The sequence below is a fragment of the Tamandua tetradactyla genome, chromosome 4 (assembly GCF_023851605.1).
Source record: "Tamandua tetradactyla isolate mTamTet1 chromosome 4, mTamTet1.pri, whole genome shotgun sequence".
Classification (NCBI taxonomy): Eukaryota; Metazoa; Chordata; class Mammalia; order Pilosa; family Myrmecophagidae; genus Tamandua; species Tamandua tetradactyla.
In genome coordinates this window covers 200,749,601-200,765,962 of record NC_135330.1, presented here as the reverse complement: position 1 = coordinate 200,765,962, position 16,362 = coordinate 200,749,601, and the positions used below count along the sequence as shown (strand labels likewise).

Genomic DNA, 16,362 nt, shown 5'->3' with positions numbered 1-16,362 from the left:
GTACAATCTGATAACAAAATTCAGAAGGCGCCATCCATCAGGCCCTGATCAGGTTCAGCGTTACTCTGACAGAGGAAGGACGCACAGCATCTCTGGCCATGGATTTTAGGGTACCCTCGGGCAGGCACAGGGAGCCCTTCTCCCTTCTTCTTCTGCTTCCTGGCATTTTCCTTAGTGTCCTCTGACTCCACTCCCTGGAGTTTCTTCCTTCTCAGCCTCCTTGCCCTCCTTTGGGCATCCCACCTTTCTTGTGGATGCTGAGCTTTCAGAGCTCATTTTCTCTTTGAACAAACTTGGCTGCCCAATGGTTGCATTTCAACCATTAACTAAAAAGTTAAAGGCTATTTTAGTCCAAGTTTATGGTTTCTTAGATAACACAATTTCATAAAAAGTATTAGGGAATTCCATATGTGATCAAATCCAGAGCCTGATTTGTTAGTTTCTGTGTAGCTATTCTCCTCTCTGAGGGAAGCTCCCTTGCAACAGTTTGAAATAGCAGGGCAGGGCGTGAAACTAACACCCATAATCTGGTCTTTGCCACAGAGTTGAGTCAGTGGCCCTTTATTGCTCTAAACCCTTCTCAGTCTTCTTATTCTCTAGTGCTGAGGAGTAGATGACCTTGCCAATGCCTTATTACCCTTTGACGCCCCAAATTCATAGACTCTCTCCTAGGCACTCTCTATTTTTATTTCTGTGTGCGAACTGGCTAATTCTCACCCAAGCCTATCTGTTTCTTCTGCCTTGCCAAAGGTAGTCAATATCATCATCATTACTATTATTATTAGGTTTTCCCCAACATCTTCCTACATTAACAGGTTTGGCGAGCATGTGGTTTGCTATGGCAAAACAGACATCTCCAGGGTTTCTATCCCCAATATTTGTTTCTGTGCCTTCTACTGCAGGACTGATAAGTTAATACCACTTATTTTAGTATTTTGTTAATGCGAAATCCATGCTATCCATCTTTGTATTATAAATAATTCCAGCTCAACGACTTAACACGAAGACTGATTTCTCTCTTGCAGCATAATCTGAGGATAATAAACAGAATAGTCTTATATCTGGGGAGAATGGGAGAAGGATGGGAACGCGGAGAGGCACACAGGTTTCAAATGATCAGTAATGTCCGTCAGGCTGGGTGCTGGCTAAATAGACATTCACGTTATACTTTACATTGTCCAAATATACTCATACATGTACTCTTTGGTAGCTATGAAATTTTTCATAATAAAAATTAAAATTGCTCCAGTGGTCCTTTAAATCATGTTAACAGACAGATAAGTATTTACAAGGAAAATGTGAGCCAAGTTTTTCTCTCCTCCACCTTCAAATACAAGAAACCTCTCTCCTTAAAGACTCTCTGTCTTGTGTTCAAGCTGGAGAAATTTCTCATGCCTTCAAGCTGCTAAACCAAAGTGCGCGGCTGCGGGATCCATTGCATGACTCCAGAGGTCTGCTTCCGCGGGGGGCGCAGCCCTGGGAGAGTCGGGACTCACCAGCTTGGCCCCGCGGCCTCCCTCTGAGCCCGTGGCACCGGCCCCTCACCTTTAGTGACAGCGTCCCTTGGGTTTAGCTCCACAGGTTCTGGCTAAGATCCCTCATTTTAATGCAGAAAGTAAAGTGAGTTGGGATATTGAATGATGAGAAACCAGCAGGTCTTACTGCATCTATTTCAGGTGCCATCAGAGGTTGATGCCACCGTTTGACCTTTGTCACTAAGGACAAGGGCTCCTAACTCGTTGGGGAAAACGTGTATTTACTGATCACCCCAACTATAAGATGCGAAGACATGAAGTCTAGTGAGGGAGTCTCTGCCTTCTGCTACTGAAATACAATTACAATTGCCGAGCCAAAGTGTTGGGATGGAATCAGGAATACTTTGAAACTTTTCCTGTTGTCTTCCTAGATGAACCACAAAAGGAAAGTGTGGTCCGAAAGCCATCCTCTGCTCTCTGTAGCTGCCAAAGCGCTTTGCCGAGCGGCAGCCGCCGGCGACTTCCTCCTGCCTCGCCTGCTCCAGGTGAGAATTTGGGGCGATGGGGCTACATCACGGTCAGCAGGAGGTGCTTCCAGGGTTCCACACCGCTGGCGCGCACTGGCCCCCCCCCCCCCATCCGATCTGCGTCTTCATCTAGGAAAGAGAAGGGCCCAAAGCGTTCGCCAGTTCTTAACGTTTCAATCCGAGAGTTTGCTCGAGAAGTTCTCTGAGATTTGCGGCCACTAAGGCAGTGCGCCCCTTCTCGGGGGAGGCCTGGGTGGGCCGCCCCAGGTCCCGCGTGGAACCCTGGGCGTGGCTCCCAGCCCTCCACTACCACCCCCCCGCGACCCCCGGGGCACCCCGGCTCCCCAGAGCCCGCAGCCGGCCGGGCCACTTTAAGGCGCGCGGGGGCGTGCGCGGCCGCAGCTGGGCCGGGCCATTAGCGCCGGGCGGGCGCACGTGGGCGCGGCCATGGCGGCCTCCAGCGCCCGCGAGGAGCCCGGGCCGAGCGGCGCCCAGGTAGGCGGCCGGGGGTGGGGTGGGATGGGGTGGGATGGGGTGGGGTGGGGTCCGCGCGGAGAGCCGCGCCCCCGGGAGGGCCCGGGGCAGGGAGCGGGGCCGCGCGCCCTCGGGCAGGGCGGTGGGTGTCCCGTGCGCCCCACACGCAACTCCCTCGCGCGGCCGCCGGCGGGGCGCGCGCTGGGGGCGGGCGGGGGGTGAAGGTCGACCCCGTGGTCTCGGCGGTTTAGAGGCGGGAGCGGGCTTGGCGCCCCTGCCCGGCCGAGCGGGTCCCAGTGGGGTCGCCCCCCACCCCCGCCACGCTCCATCTACCCCGGAGCCTCAGGCCTCCCTGCGCCCCCGGCCTGATGGCTCCAGGTTTCAGCGCTGCGCGGGGGCGGGGGGGGGGGGCGCGCATGTCTGACTTTTTCAGATGAAATTGAGAGCACCTGACCCCCCCGGGAAGAGCGGGCGGGTCCCCGGAGCCCCCACGTAGCCACGGGCAGGCGGGTCACTTCCTGAGTGCCCGTGAGACGCATCACTCCCCGAATGCTCTTAGTTTCCCGGTGGTGACCCCAGAACCCGGGCTGCGCCCCTGGGGGCCCACCGGCCTTCCTCAGCCCTGGGAAGGACCCCGGGCAGGACCAGCGGCCACCACGGATCGGTCCGACTGGCCTCTGGCCCCCGCGGCCTCCTTCCCCAGGTCCCCGTGCGCAGGGAGAAGGGCCGGCTCCTAAAGCCGCGAGGTTCCCTCTGCTCCTCAGACCTTCTAGTAATTTCTAATCGTTCCCACGGAATTTTTTTTTTCTTTCAAAACCCAAGCCGGAAAACGGTACCGCGAGCCTTTCAAAGACAAAGGCTTCGGTCAAGTGAGGTGATCCCAGGGGACAGTAGGTTACTCTCAGGCAGTTTGCCAAAGCAGAATATACCAGAAAGTCCTATTGCGGCTCATCCGTGGTCATATCCGTGGCGCCTTCTCATCACCTGTGTCCCGGTGACGATGCCAGGATTTTTGTAACCGTGTAGTATTCAGACTGAAGTTGCTTATCAGCTTGCAGCTAATTCACCTGGGTGCAGGGCAGTGGATGGAGCCCCGTGGGAATTCATGGGTGCTGACTTCCTGGGCTGAGGCCGGGCGCTGTTGGGTAGGGGGGCACCCGGCGGAGCAGCCCTGGGTACCCCATGTCTCCCCTCCAGGACTGGCCCGTGGAGGCTCCAGCCAGGGACTGCCTCTCTGGGTCCTCCCAGCGTGGGTGTAAGGCCCATGGGTGGGGACTCCTGGCCCCTGCTGCCCCAAGTAGGGGCTCAGGTGTCTAGGGAAGACGTAAATAAATAGCAGCATATGTAAGCGGAAGTGAGGTGGCAGCGTGTTTTAAAGGAAAGCTGATTTGGACATGTTCTGCCACCCTCCGAGAATGCAGGGCCTTGCAGGCAAGTGGGTGGAGGTAAAGTTGGTGATGTTAGGCCTTCCTGAGGGGCTGGATGCTAAAGGCTGATTAGAAAAGGGTGGGTGGGCGAGGGGCTGAGGTGAGCTCAGGGAGGTAAATTGAGCACACCTGCATCCTCTTGGGCCAACCCAAATCCACAGCAGAAAATACTGTAAAAATGTAATAGCTTCAGCAAGTAAATATTTGGAGGTGGGGTGGATTATTCCGAATTGGAAGTCCAAGGAAACCCAGCAGCCAGACACATGCTCCTGAATGGATTTTGGTTTGAACAAGCCAGCTTCTCTCTCTGAACATTAAAAAAAATGTAAATCATGGAAAACTTGAAATTTAGGAAACAGATGGAATCAGATTGCTATTAAAATAAAAGGAGAAAAAAATGTAGCTTAAACAGACATAGAGAAGAGAAGAAATGTGGAAGTAAAACAAGTTGAGATCATTCAGGCTCACTGACAACAGACGTGTGGGTGGACGGGGCCACCAGGGGGATCCCCTGGTGCTGAGGCAGCTGTACCCAGAGCTGGGGCCCCTGCCATCTCCTGTGGCCCCGTGCTCCACCCCCCATCCCCACCCCTATTCTACCTGCTCCCCTGTGGCCCCTGCTCCCCCGTGAGTCCTGTTCCACCCCCTCCCCGGGGTCCCAGCTCCCCCATGGCCCCTGCTTTCTCACACCTGGGCCCATGTATCCTGTTGTCCTCTACACCTGCAGGAGCAGGGGCAGCAGCAGTTTTCACCCCAGGATAGAATAAAACCCAGGAGCAGCTCTCTAAAGAAAATGAGCCATTTCTGGGCCACATCTCCTGGTGTGGTTAGTTTTCAGACCTCTCTAAGGACAACGACATGGAGAAGAGGCAGACAGGATCCCTGCCCAGGAGGGTTTCTTGCTCGCGGGTCTCTGTGCTCCAGCCTTGGCTTCTCCCCCTCGTGTCCACTCCAAACCGCAGTCCACTGTCCCATGAACAGAAGCCCCTGGGAAGCAGAGCATGCCAGCTGCAGGACTGCCAGGCCCGCTGCCCATACACTTGCCTTGTCTCTGGATCACAATTCCACTTGGATAACCAGGGTCGCCGGACATTTGGGGAATAGACAATTTAGGCCAAAATGCACACAGAGCACAACTATTCCAGAAACTGATTACTCAAGGAAAAGGAAAAAAACTTTTAAAGCTGAATTCATATCCTAAAATTAATAGGTTATGATACTTTACCAAAAAGAGAGAAATCTTAGACATTAACAACTAAATTACCTGATATTGTAAAAGCAGAAAAGAAGAATCTTCACTAGAATAGCCTGAGCTAGTGATCTGGAAAAATAGTCAAGGAAATCTCTTCGTCTTGGATCGCCACCATCTGTCCCGTGGATTTATGAACAGAGACAGAGACAGCAGAGGGGAGAAGATAAGCAGAGACTCGCAGAAGGAGGTGTCGATGGCCAAGACCCACCAGGGCCAGCAGGATGGATCAGATCCACGTCGTGCCATGCCCTGGACAGCCGCCAGAGCCCAGAGAGATGCGTCCAGGGGAAGGCAAGGCCGCTCACGCCGTCAGCCCCCTGGATGCCGGAAGAAAATGGACTGACACCTTCCAAGTTCAGAGACAAGATGGTTTTGACCCCTGGGTGAAAGGGGGGCCGACTCGTGGGCGGGCCCGCAGTGCCCCAGGGTGGCGAGGCGTTCCTGGAGCCTGAGCGTCCGTGAAACAGAAAGAATCCAAGAAAGAAGTCAATGATCAGGGAACAGTGGGAATCACAGAAAAGAAGCGAATTGTTACCGTGAATACTGTTAATGAAAAGAGTGAAAACGGAATAATGGTTGGAAATAAAATTCCAGATGTGTGCAGATTAGGGGCAGCGAGGAGGCGGGCCCAGGACCGAGGCCGGCCGGAGGAGTGCCTGCGCCAGGAGCGCTTCGCCTGGCTGGAGAGCTGCTGCGTGGCTTACTAAAATGGAAGCCCATCTGAGCTCCCAGCGGCCAGAGTAATTGGAGTGACAAACAAATACAGTTCTGGACTGTAATGCAGAGAACAAAACAAATATCCATGAGCTCTTACTGCTGTAAGTAAATGCTTCAGTTAAGTAAATACATGGGGGAGAAGGGGCAAATCTTTCAGCAGAAGCATTCCAAATACTGAATCATAAAGGAAATAGAAAATCGCTATTGGAGTATCACAGCGATAATTGCAGCAAGGAGTGCAGATGGGTGGTAAATTACAGGAGAGAATTTTCAGGAGAAATGGGACCTTTGTTCAGCCACAGATGACCTCCTTCGGGTAGTCACTGATTGTGGCTGCTTCACACCCGGACCCTCTCCAGGAGTATGGCACATCAGCTGCCCTTCTGCTGGGTGTAGGCTGCTGTAGGTTGCACCCAGTGGTCCCTCCTGAGAGCAAGGTGGACAGGAGAGGTGGGGACTTCCCAGCAGGTAGGCCCTGCAGGCACCGCTTGGCCGAGGGCCCAGTGAGGAGACTCATGGATGTGGGGCAGAGAGGTGAGGGCTGGGGCAGCCCAGCCTCTCCCGGCAATGCAGGACCAGGCTGGTCACTGTGCAGCCCGAGGCGGGACACTCCCCAGAAGACCTGACCAGTGTCCAGGCCAAACGAGAGGTAGAGAAGCTGCCACAGTGGAGGAGGCCAGGAGACATGTGCTGGCGCCCTGAGTTCAGCCTGGGCTCCGGGGATCGGCAAGGACTAGGCTGGGCCTGTACTTAGTGGACGGCGTGGCACTGCTGCCGCGTCCTCATGTTCCATGTACGCATCCCATGAGGTTCACAGAGAAGCAGGTAAAGGGACCGAGACCCACCAGAGTCCTTGCAACTCTTCTGAAAACCTAAAATTAATTCGAAGTAAAGGGTTAAAGCCAGAAACCACTTTAAGAATAGAAATAAGGGGCTTAACTCCCAGAGCATTGTTGGGGCAACTGATTGGCCTGACAGAAGGCATGGGAAAAAAGAAAATGACAGCGAATAGGAAACATGAAATAAACAGGGAAGAAGATAAGACAATTTCACATAAAATTGTGAATGCTTCTCAGTTAATTAATATTAGCTAACTAATTACTATTCATATTAAATTCCTATATCGAAAAATCTCAAATTGTAAAAAAAGTAACAATTCGTATATATATATATATATATATGCTGTTACAGAACTCACACAATATCAAAATGTATAGAAAAATTCAAAATAAGGGGTTATAAAAAACTAAGGTATATCTGAGAACAAATCAGATTTCAGGTGAAAGGCATTAAGAGACAGGTGTGTTTCATATATACATATATATAAATCTATATAATATCAACATTTAATATTTATACAAATATATACTCTAATCCTGTATAAATATACTGCACATTTACTTATAAATAAATATGTATATACACTGTTAAATATTATTCCTACATATATTTATATAGATAAATACGTAATTATTAGGAACCCTTATGTATCTAATCCACAATTAGAATTAAAGCCCATGATCAGAGACATTGGTAAGTGGACAAGACTATAATGGAGTGGGAGGCTAAGCCACCTATCTCAGAAACTGAAAGATCAGGTGGACCTAAATAAGTAAGAAAACCATTAAAAAGTTTGACCTAAAAGATATATTCAAGCTTCAAATACACCTTGATTCCTAATATCCCATGGAAGGTTAATAAAAATTGTTCGGCCAGAATATAATATCAATAAGTTCTAAAAAGTAGAAATTACACAGGGTGTATTCACTGTTGATAATGCCCTGAAATAACTAATAAATAGTAAAAAAAGAAAAAGCCATAAAACCCCACAAAATCCACTGTCCTCTTAAAAATTAAAACAGCTTTATTAACTCTAAGGTTTAAATGGAAATGTAAACTGAAATTACAAAAGCTAGTAATAAATATATACAATTTAAAATTAATAGATTGAAAATGTAGATGAAATGGATTTCAAAAAATATATATACATGAATAAAATTCACTCAGAAGACAGCAAAGTTTACTGGTAAACATGAAGGGACTGTAAAAGGTAGTCTGAGACTCACATCTATAAATGGCATCACATCCAAATTTCATAGACATATTGTACTGAAACTTCAAGAAGATAAAATCCATGTTTTATAAAATATTCCACACCAGACAATAATTTTGAAGCTTTCACATCTCATTGTCCTGGCATAACCCTGACAACAAAACCAGATAAGATGATACAACAAAACAAAATTGCATCGTTTCACTTAATGAGCACAGATGCAAAAACCCTAAATGGAATGGATTAATCGAGACTGCTACATGCAGTGAACGAACGAGTAGTTTTATACTAGCGGTGCAGTGACTCAACGTTAGGAAATTTATTGTCACTCACCACCTAGAAGGTTGAAGGAGAAAAAAGTACAATTGCATTGTGACTGAAAGAGCATTTGATAAGATTTATCACCCATTTCTAATTTAAAATTTTGAGCCCCCAAATAGGAAGGAACATCTTTAACTCGATAAAGAGCACTGATCAGAATCCTTCTGTAAGTATCCTCTTCAGTGGTTAGATACATGAAATACTCCCAGGCACAAGGCATTGATAGTCATTGTCAATTCTCGTCACCCGTGTTTTGGATGTGTCCCTGCCAGTGCTGGAAGATCAAGCAATAAAAGGCATGAACGCTGAAGAAGTGCCAACAGCATGATACACTGCCTAGGAAACTGAGAAGACTCAACTCAAATCTGTTGGCACGGAATAGAGAGTGCCATACGGCTTCGGAAGTAACTTCTGCAGAAATTAGTAGGTCAGCATAACCCATCAGGAGCATAGTGGGTGAGAAAGGGGACACCCTTCCAGTGACCCCCAAATGTTGGAATATCTGGGAATAAATGTTCAAGGACACATACAAAATCTATATGAAGTTAGCTATAAAACTGAAGGATTTAAAGATGCGTTCTGAGACTCATACCTCCTAAATAGGAAGATTTAATGTTGTAAAGATGCTTCCTAGTTAATTTTTAAAATTAGTGCAGCCATAATCAAAATCCTAATGGGATTCCTCCTGGAACTGATAAACTCTATTTAAAGGGTAATTGTAGGAAAGTATCTAAGAACAAAATTGAAAAATAACAAGAATGGGCCACCTGTTCTTTCACATATCAAAATATGCTATAAAGCACTAGAAATTAAACAATATGGCATTACGAGGAACAGGTATCAGAATAAAATCCAGAAAAACATGCACATTCATATTATATAAAAGTGGCATTTTAAAACACCGAGAAAAGTCTATCCTGTTTAATACTTGTTTGGGGCAGTTTGCTCTGCATTAGAAAATGATGAAATTAGATACCTCACTTTAATCTCCAAATAAATTCCAGATGCAATAAAAAAACTGAAATGTAAAAAAAAACAGTAAAAGTATTAAAATTCACCATCAAACACTTTGATAATATTCATGGAATATTGTAAGCAAGCCAAAATGCACCAAAGCCATAAAGGAAATAGTTGACAGACTTTCTACTAAATATTAAACACTTTTTGTGACAAGGAATCCCATAGTCAATGTTAAAAGCTAAGAGGCAGTCTGGGGAGAAACAGTTGACTAATATCCAGGACATGTAAATTCCTACAGAGCAGTAAGAAAAGATAAATGGGGAGGTGGAGAAAGGTGAAAAATGTTTCAGTGGCTCACAGTGTCATCACTTAGTTGTGTATACATCACCATGATCATTTTTAGAACATTTGCATCACTCCAGAAAAATAGATAAAAAGAAAAACTCACACAACCCATTCCCTTACCCTCCCTCTCATTGACCAGTAGTATTTCCATCTACCTAATTTTTTTTTTACCCTTTACCCCCCCCATTATTTATTTTTTATCCTTATTTTTTATTCATCTGCCCATCCCCTGGATAAAAGGAGCATCAGACACAAGGTTTTCACAATCACACGGTCACATTGTAAAAGCTGTGTAGTTATACAACCGTCTTTAAGAATCAAGGGGTAGGTTATCTTTTGTTCATTTTCTAGAGAAAATAAAATATTAAAATATAGAGGAATAAAAGGCAAAGAAGGAAATTATGTATATTTTTCCTAATTGAATGTGTTTGAAAATATCCCCAAATGGGAATAGAGCCTTTTAGGTTCCTAATACTGGGATTTGAGTAGTATGTATATTTCACTCACAGGACTTTCAGTGTTTCTTAAGATTGAGGAACTTAGACCTTTCGCTAGTCTCTGGAATGCATGTTTCACTGAAATAAACACTGGGAACAGTCAAAGGTTTGGTTCTCTTAGCAGTAAACAGGTTTTCAGGCAGGAGGGGGAGTTGGGAAACTGGAACATAAGAAACCCATCTCTTATAAATCGGATGAGAGAGAAACTTGCAGGAGAACCACAGGGAAGAGCATTTAGGGCAGAACTGTTAAAGACGGTGTGAGCTGAGATCTCTCTGCTCCAGGCACGGAGGGTGTGGTGTGGTGGCCCTGCCCTCGGGAGCTGTGGTCTCCCAGTCAGCCCTGGACAGAGCCGTGGGGTCACCTGTGACCTTTTTATTTTATCCTTCCAACATCACATTTTCTCTATGCCCAACTACTAATTAGGGGGTGTTGTGCTTTTCTCCTTCTCTTTCAGGCAAAAATAGACCTCTTACTAGTTGGCGATGGCATTGTTGGGAACCTGGCTGATACTGTGCAGAAATTATTTTCAAATGCAGCAGAAGCCACCGTGACTGTCAGTGATGTGAAGCAGGCAGCCACGTTTCTGGAGACGGGCGCATTCCACATGGCTTTCCTGAAGATGGCTTCCCTACCAACTGCCGAGGAGCTAGAAGCTGTCAAGTTAATAAGGTAACAGCACTGACACTACCTCTTTAGAATAGATTTGTTAAAACCTATTCTATAAAAATCTTTAAAATATGATACAATTTTTACTTTAACTTTTAAAATGAGGGATATTTTCATGGGCAGAATCCACATGTTTTTTTGCCAGTTTGATGGACTATTATAAGAATTATCATTTTAACTTAAAAAGTAATAGTAATGAGCGAGAATACAAATTATTTAGTCATAATAATTTATCTGACATATAACGCTTACGTTATTCCCATAGGTACTCCTTTTTAATAACCACCATTAAAATGGTGCATCTTTTTGGAGTTGAGTTATTTGCATGGCAGATAACAAAGCGCCTGAGCCCTCCTTAGCTCTCTGTCATGTTAACTGAGACTGCATCTTTCAAGAGATGCCCCACCCTGAGGGCTTGATCTTCAGAGAGCCCTGTGGCCTTCCCAGTCCATTCAGCCCAGACCCAAGCACCTCCAATACTGCTGTTTCATCTTTTCACTCCGTAGAAGGTCTGTTTTCATTAGCTCCACTCCAGCACTAGTGGGAAAGCCAGGTCCTTCCCTGCCTGACTGCGTAGGATTGTGAACTGCTTAGTGTAAGTTTAAACAAGGTAAAGTTGTAATGAATTTGTTCCCTTTCCTTGAGAAAATATGATAGAATAAGTAAAATTTTAAATAATATTGGAGCATATGAGACTTGAAAATTCTGAGACAAGATTGTGATCCCTGAATTAAAAAAAAAAGAGCAAATTATGTCAGGAGAAAGAAAGAAATGTTGCATTGGGTGGAAGCCAAAACCATTGAATCTTTTGTCAAAAAAAGAACACACACACATACATGTCAGCTACTTATGGTACCACTCAGAGGGTTGTGGGACAGCAGCTCTGTGTGGTGGGCAAGACAGGTTGCCACTGCTCCTCATTAACAGATGAGAAAACAGGCTGTGACTTGCTTTATTTTATAAAGGTGACATGCTTTATTTTGACAGAACTGAGACCAGAACTCTTTACCTTCTCCTTTATACTCTTTCTAAAAGTCTATAATTTATTACTTGGCTTCTGTATTGAACTTTCTCAAAGTATGGATAGGTCCAAGAAAACATCAAATACTTACCTTACACCTCTCTCTTGGGCTCTTTAGGCCCCCTCCTGTGAGCAAGAAACTTCCTGTACAGTGGAAGTGTCCATTCTCTTCTGTTTTAGAGCACATAATTAAAAATCTATGTATACATATAAGCCATATGGGTATGTGCCTGTGTGAAGCTATTATGTACCCCAGAGAAGCCATGTTTTAATCCTGATCCAATCTTGTGGGGTCAGAGCTATTGTTTAGGTGGAAAACTATGACTGGATTGTTTCTATGGAGATGTGGCACATCCAGTTGTGGCTATGACCTTTTGGTTAAATGACTTCTGAGGAGATGTGACACACCCAATTGTGGGTGTGTCCTCTTGATTAGATGGTGATGTGACTCCACCCATTCAAGGTGGGTCTTGATTAGTTTACTGGAGTCCTTTAAGAGGGAACCATTTTGAAAGAAGTGACAGAGCCCACAGAGCCAACAGAACCAACATGAGACCCAGATGTTTATAGGTGCTTGGAGTGCTGACAGAGAGAGAGCAGATGCCTAGACACAGGCAGAGCCCAGCAGACAGCATCACATGCCTTCTCATGAGATTTAAGCAAGCCAGAACTGGGAGAGAGCCAAGGAAAACCAAGAGATGAAAGCCAGCCCTGGAGAAGCAAAGTGAGGAGCCCCCCCAGGAACAGAGGCTGAAAGCAACGGAGCCCAGGAGTAAGAGACCAGCAGATGCCAGCCAGGTGCTGCCAGAGGTGTACTGGACGGCATCAGCTTTTTCTTGAGTGAAACTAATCTCTTGTTGGTGCCTTAATTTGGATATTTTCAAGGCCTTAGAACTTTACACTTGCAACTTAATAAATTCCCCTTTTAGAAACCATTCCATTTCTGGTATATTCCATTCTAGCAGCTTAAACAAACCAAAACAGATTTTGATACCAGAGAAGTGGGGTGCTGTAGTTTGCAAATACCAAACATGTTGGAATGGCTTTTTAAATGGATAAGGGGAAGATTTTGGAGGAGTTGTGAGGATCTTGATAGAGAAGGCCTAGAATGCTTTGAAGAGACTGTTGGTAGAAATGTGGACTCTAAAGATACTTCTGATAAGAACTAGGACAGAAGTGATGCATATGTTATTGCAAACTGGAAGGAAGATGATCTTTGTTTTAAAGTCACAAAGGATTTCACAAAATTGGCTGCTGATTTTGGATGGAAGGCAAATTTTAAGAGTCACAAGCTGGGATACTTAGCTAAAGAGATTTCCAAATTAAATGTGGAAGGTGCAACCTGACTTGCAGCTTATAATGTAATGCAACAGGAAGGAGATCAGCTGAGAACTGAACTCTTGGGTACAAAGAAACCAGAAATTGATGGTCTGGAAAATTCTGGACTTCCAGAAAAGGAGACCCCCAAAGAATAACATCCCATGTGACAATTTAACCAGCCGTGGAAGCAGTCAGCCGTTACAGGACCTGTGAAGATTGGATGTGGAGTTATCCAGGAAGGATTTGTGGGAAGCCCTTTTGTCTGATGGGCACGATCCATGTGTACTACATAGGAAACCAACAAGTGTTATGGGATCTGTATAAATGGAACCACTGCCAGTCTGGACTAAAAGGGACAGATTGAAGGAAAAATAGCTTCAGAAGCAGAACCATGGAAGGCAAGGTCCGGAGCCAGGAAACCTCAGGCCAGGAGAGTGGTCCCACCCAGGCATGTGGGGAGAGTGAGTTTGCCCCAGAAGCAGAGGGTCGGCCTTCCACCTCGATGCTCAGGAAGAGTTTCAGTGCCCCAGGCCTTAGAGAGGGTATAGCACATAAACCAGGGACTGGGGGAGCCTGATGGTCACTCCATTGTTCTTAGTAGGTTGAATGTGTGCCGAGGAGATGGGAGAGAGCCCAGTGCAGCCCCAGTGTTTAGAGAGGGTGGAGCTGAGAAAGAGCTGGTCTCCCCAGTGTACTGCAATGTTGTAACAAACACCCCAGCATTTGGAGAGAAGCGGGCTGCTGCAGACTGTCACTTGCTAAAGCCCCAGGGATAAATGACTCTCAGACTTTGAAATCCAATGGAATTTGCCCTACGGTTTTAGGAACTGTTTTGGTCCAGTGACCCTGTTTTCCTTTCTATTTCTCTCTATGGAAATACCCTATACTGCCCCTCCTTTGTATGTTTGCAGCAGACAACTTCTGAGTTTTATAGGTCTAGAGCCAGGGAAGAATTTTGCCTTAGAACAGACCATTCCTGTAACTGACTCTGATGAGATTTTTTATTGTTTCTGACTTTGTATTGCATTTGTATTGTTACCGAAATGGTTTAAGGCTTTTGTGATATTGTGAAAGAATGAATGTATTTGCATTTACATGTTTTTTCTGGGGTCCAGAGGGTGGAATGTACCAGTTTGAAACTATTATGAACCCCAGAAAATCTTGATCCAGTCTTCTAGGGCCAGACCTATTGTTTTGGAGGGGGGGGACTTGGGATTGTTTCCATGGAGATGTGACGCACCAGTTGTGGGTGTGGCCTCTTGAGTAGATGGAGATATGACTCTGCCCGCTCAAGCTGGGTCTTTAATAAGGGAAATATTTTGGAGAAACCTCAGGTTCTGATGTTTGGGGAGCAGCCGCTTCAGAGTTGACAGAGACGTGGATGTTTGGAGATGCTTGGAGTGCCAACACAGAGCAGATGCCTAGACACAGGCATTGCCCAGCAGACATCACCATGTGCCTTCCTGTGAGATGCTAAGCAAGCCAGGACCCAGAGTTATGTCCCAAGGGGCTAAGTGAAGGCCACAGATGCTTAGAGAGGAAGCCACTGGCATCAGAAGCTGGAAGCAGTGGAACCAGGACCAAGGACCAGCAGATGCCGGCCACGTGCCTTCCTAGCTGACAGGCATTGGCCTTCCTTGAGTCAGGGTATCTCTCTCTGGATGCCTTAGTTTGGGCATTTTTATGGTGTTAGGACTGTAAATTTCTAGCTTAATAAATTCCCTGGTATATAAATTTCTGGTATATTGTATTCCGGCAGCTTCAGCAAATGAATATAGGCTATTTCTTGAAATAAAATGAAATATAACCTGTTAACTATAACATCAGGCTTCTGTTAGAATAAAATGAAAACAGCTGCTTAAAAGTGTTTTAAATTTGTACTTATGGAAGAACTATGTTTTAAGCGTGGTACTAATCATTGATCAATTTCGATCATCCATAAAAATACTGATATTTTACAGCCTGGCTTTCGCAAGAATTGAGATATCATTCAACTCTATAATCTTAGTTGTAGGTTGTTAGGGATTAAATAGTACCCCCCCCCCCATATGTTCAGGTTCCACCCCACTGCCCCAGGAAAGATGGCAATAGCTGATATGAGGCAGATGGCCTAGGGGAGGGGCCTGACCTGGTGTGGCTGGTCCAGACCATGGAGCCACGAGCCCCCCGGCCAGTCCCTGGTGTCAACCTCAGCACCTCCAGGCCTGAGACAGGAAATTTCCCTCACTTAAGCCCCTCAGCCTGTGGCATTTTGTCACAGAAACCCCAGGAAACTCGGACATTGGCTAACACTCCTTACAGTCCTCTAACTTTATTTCATTTCATGAATGCTTCCAGAGGGTGGGTTTTTGTTTTGTATACTGTATGGCGGGGTTGCATTTCATTATTTTTCCATGTGAATATCCTGTTATTGCAGCACTGTTTGTTGAATTGTTTGATTGTTTTGTTTGTTTGTTTTTGGGGAAAGTGCATGGACTGGGAATTGAACCTGGGTCTCCCGCATGGCAGGTGCGAAGTCTACCACTGAGCCCCCCTCGCACCCCCAGAGGATGTATTTTAATGGAGCTAAATAATGTAGACAAGCCCAGATGGTAAAATCGTTAAGGTCGTCCCAGGTTTCATGTGCTTGTTTCCCGAAGATCAGGGATGTTTGACCTTGGCGTCCGTCTGTCCTCAAGATTGAACCCCACTCGAAGGGCGGATAGTTTAGCATTCAGACCCATCCTGACACTTGACTGTCTACAGGTGGGCTTCACTGGAGGGTAGTTGGGGTGACTTCCTGATCTGTGCTGATGACAGGGATCCAGGCATCCCACCCCAGCTAATGTAAAGCTGGGGATTTGAAAGTCATCAGGGCATATAAATCCATGCATTCAAATGCAACATATTTTAGAGTCAATAAAATCATTTTTCAAAAATAGATATAGAATGACTTTTGAAAGCAAACAATCTGGGTTGGGTTTTTTGTTTTTAATTCTCTGATTGTAGAGTATGAATTTATGGTAATCTAGTTTTTGTGGATAAAATTTTTCTTTATAAATTTTGAACTCAACTACCCGATCATTTTCTCTCAGTGTTCGGTCCATCTTTCCTTCCACCTTTCTTCCCTCCCCTTCCCTCTTCCACACCTCCGTTGTGCCCCACACTCGCCATACGCACCCGAAGCTCCATGGCAGGAGTTCATCCTGCCCCTCCCACCAGGCCAAGGCCGACATGCCTTTTTTACCTTCACGTTTCTCAACCTAGTTTGCAGCAATCTGGATTTACCTTTACCCTTTCCTCTTTTTTCTTTTTTTGGTCTCAT

At 45.9% G+C, this 16,362-nt stretch overlaps 1 protein-coding gene across 7 annotated transcripts in view; it reads left to right on the top strand.

Moving 5' to 3' along the window:
* SOHLH2 (spermatogenesis and oogenesis specific basic helix-loop-helix 2) overlaps positions 1–16,362 on the top strand; it is a 52,023-nt gene that overhangs the window by 10,690 nt on the left and 24,971 nt on the right. For 4 of the 7 annotated variants that reach the window (XM_077159065.1, XM_077159064.1, XM_077159062.1 and 1 more), the window contains exons 2-3: positions 1,907–2,020; positions 10,506–10,720. In XM_077159065.1, the coding sequence (XP_077015180.1) occupies positions 1,907–2,020; positions 10,506–10,720 (329 nt within the window). Of the gene's footprint in view, positions 1–1,625; positions 2,021–2,437; positions 2,498–4,582; positions 5,974–10,505; positions 10,721–16,362 lie in introns of those variants that run through there. The other 3 variants (XM_077159063.1, XM_077159066.1, XM_077159067.1) reach the window with 3 other exon arrangements.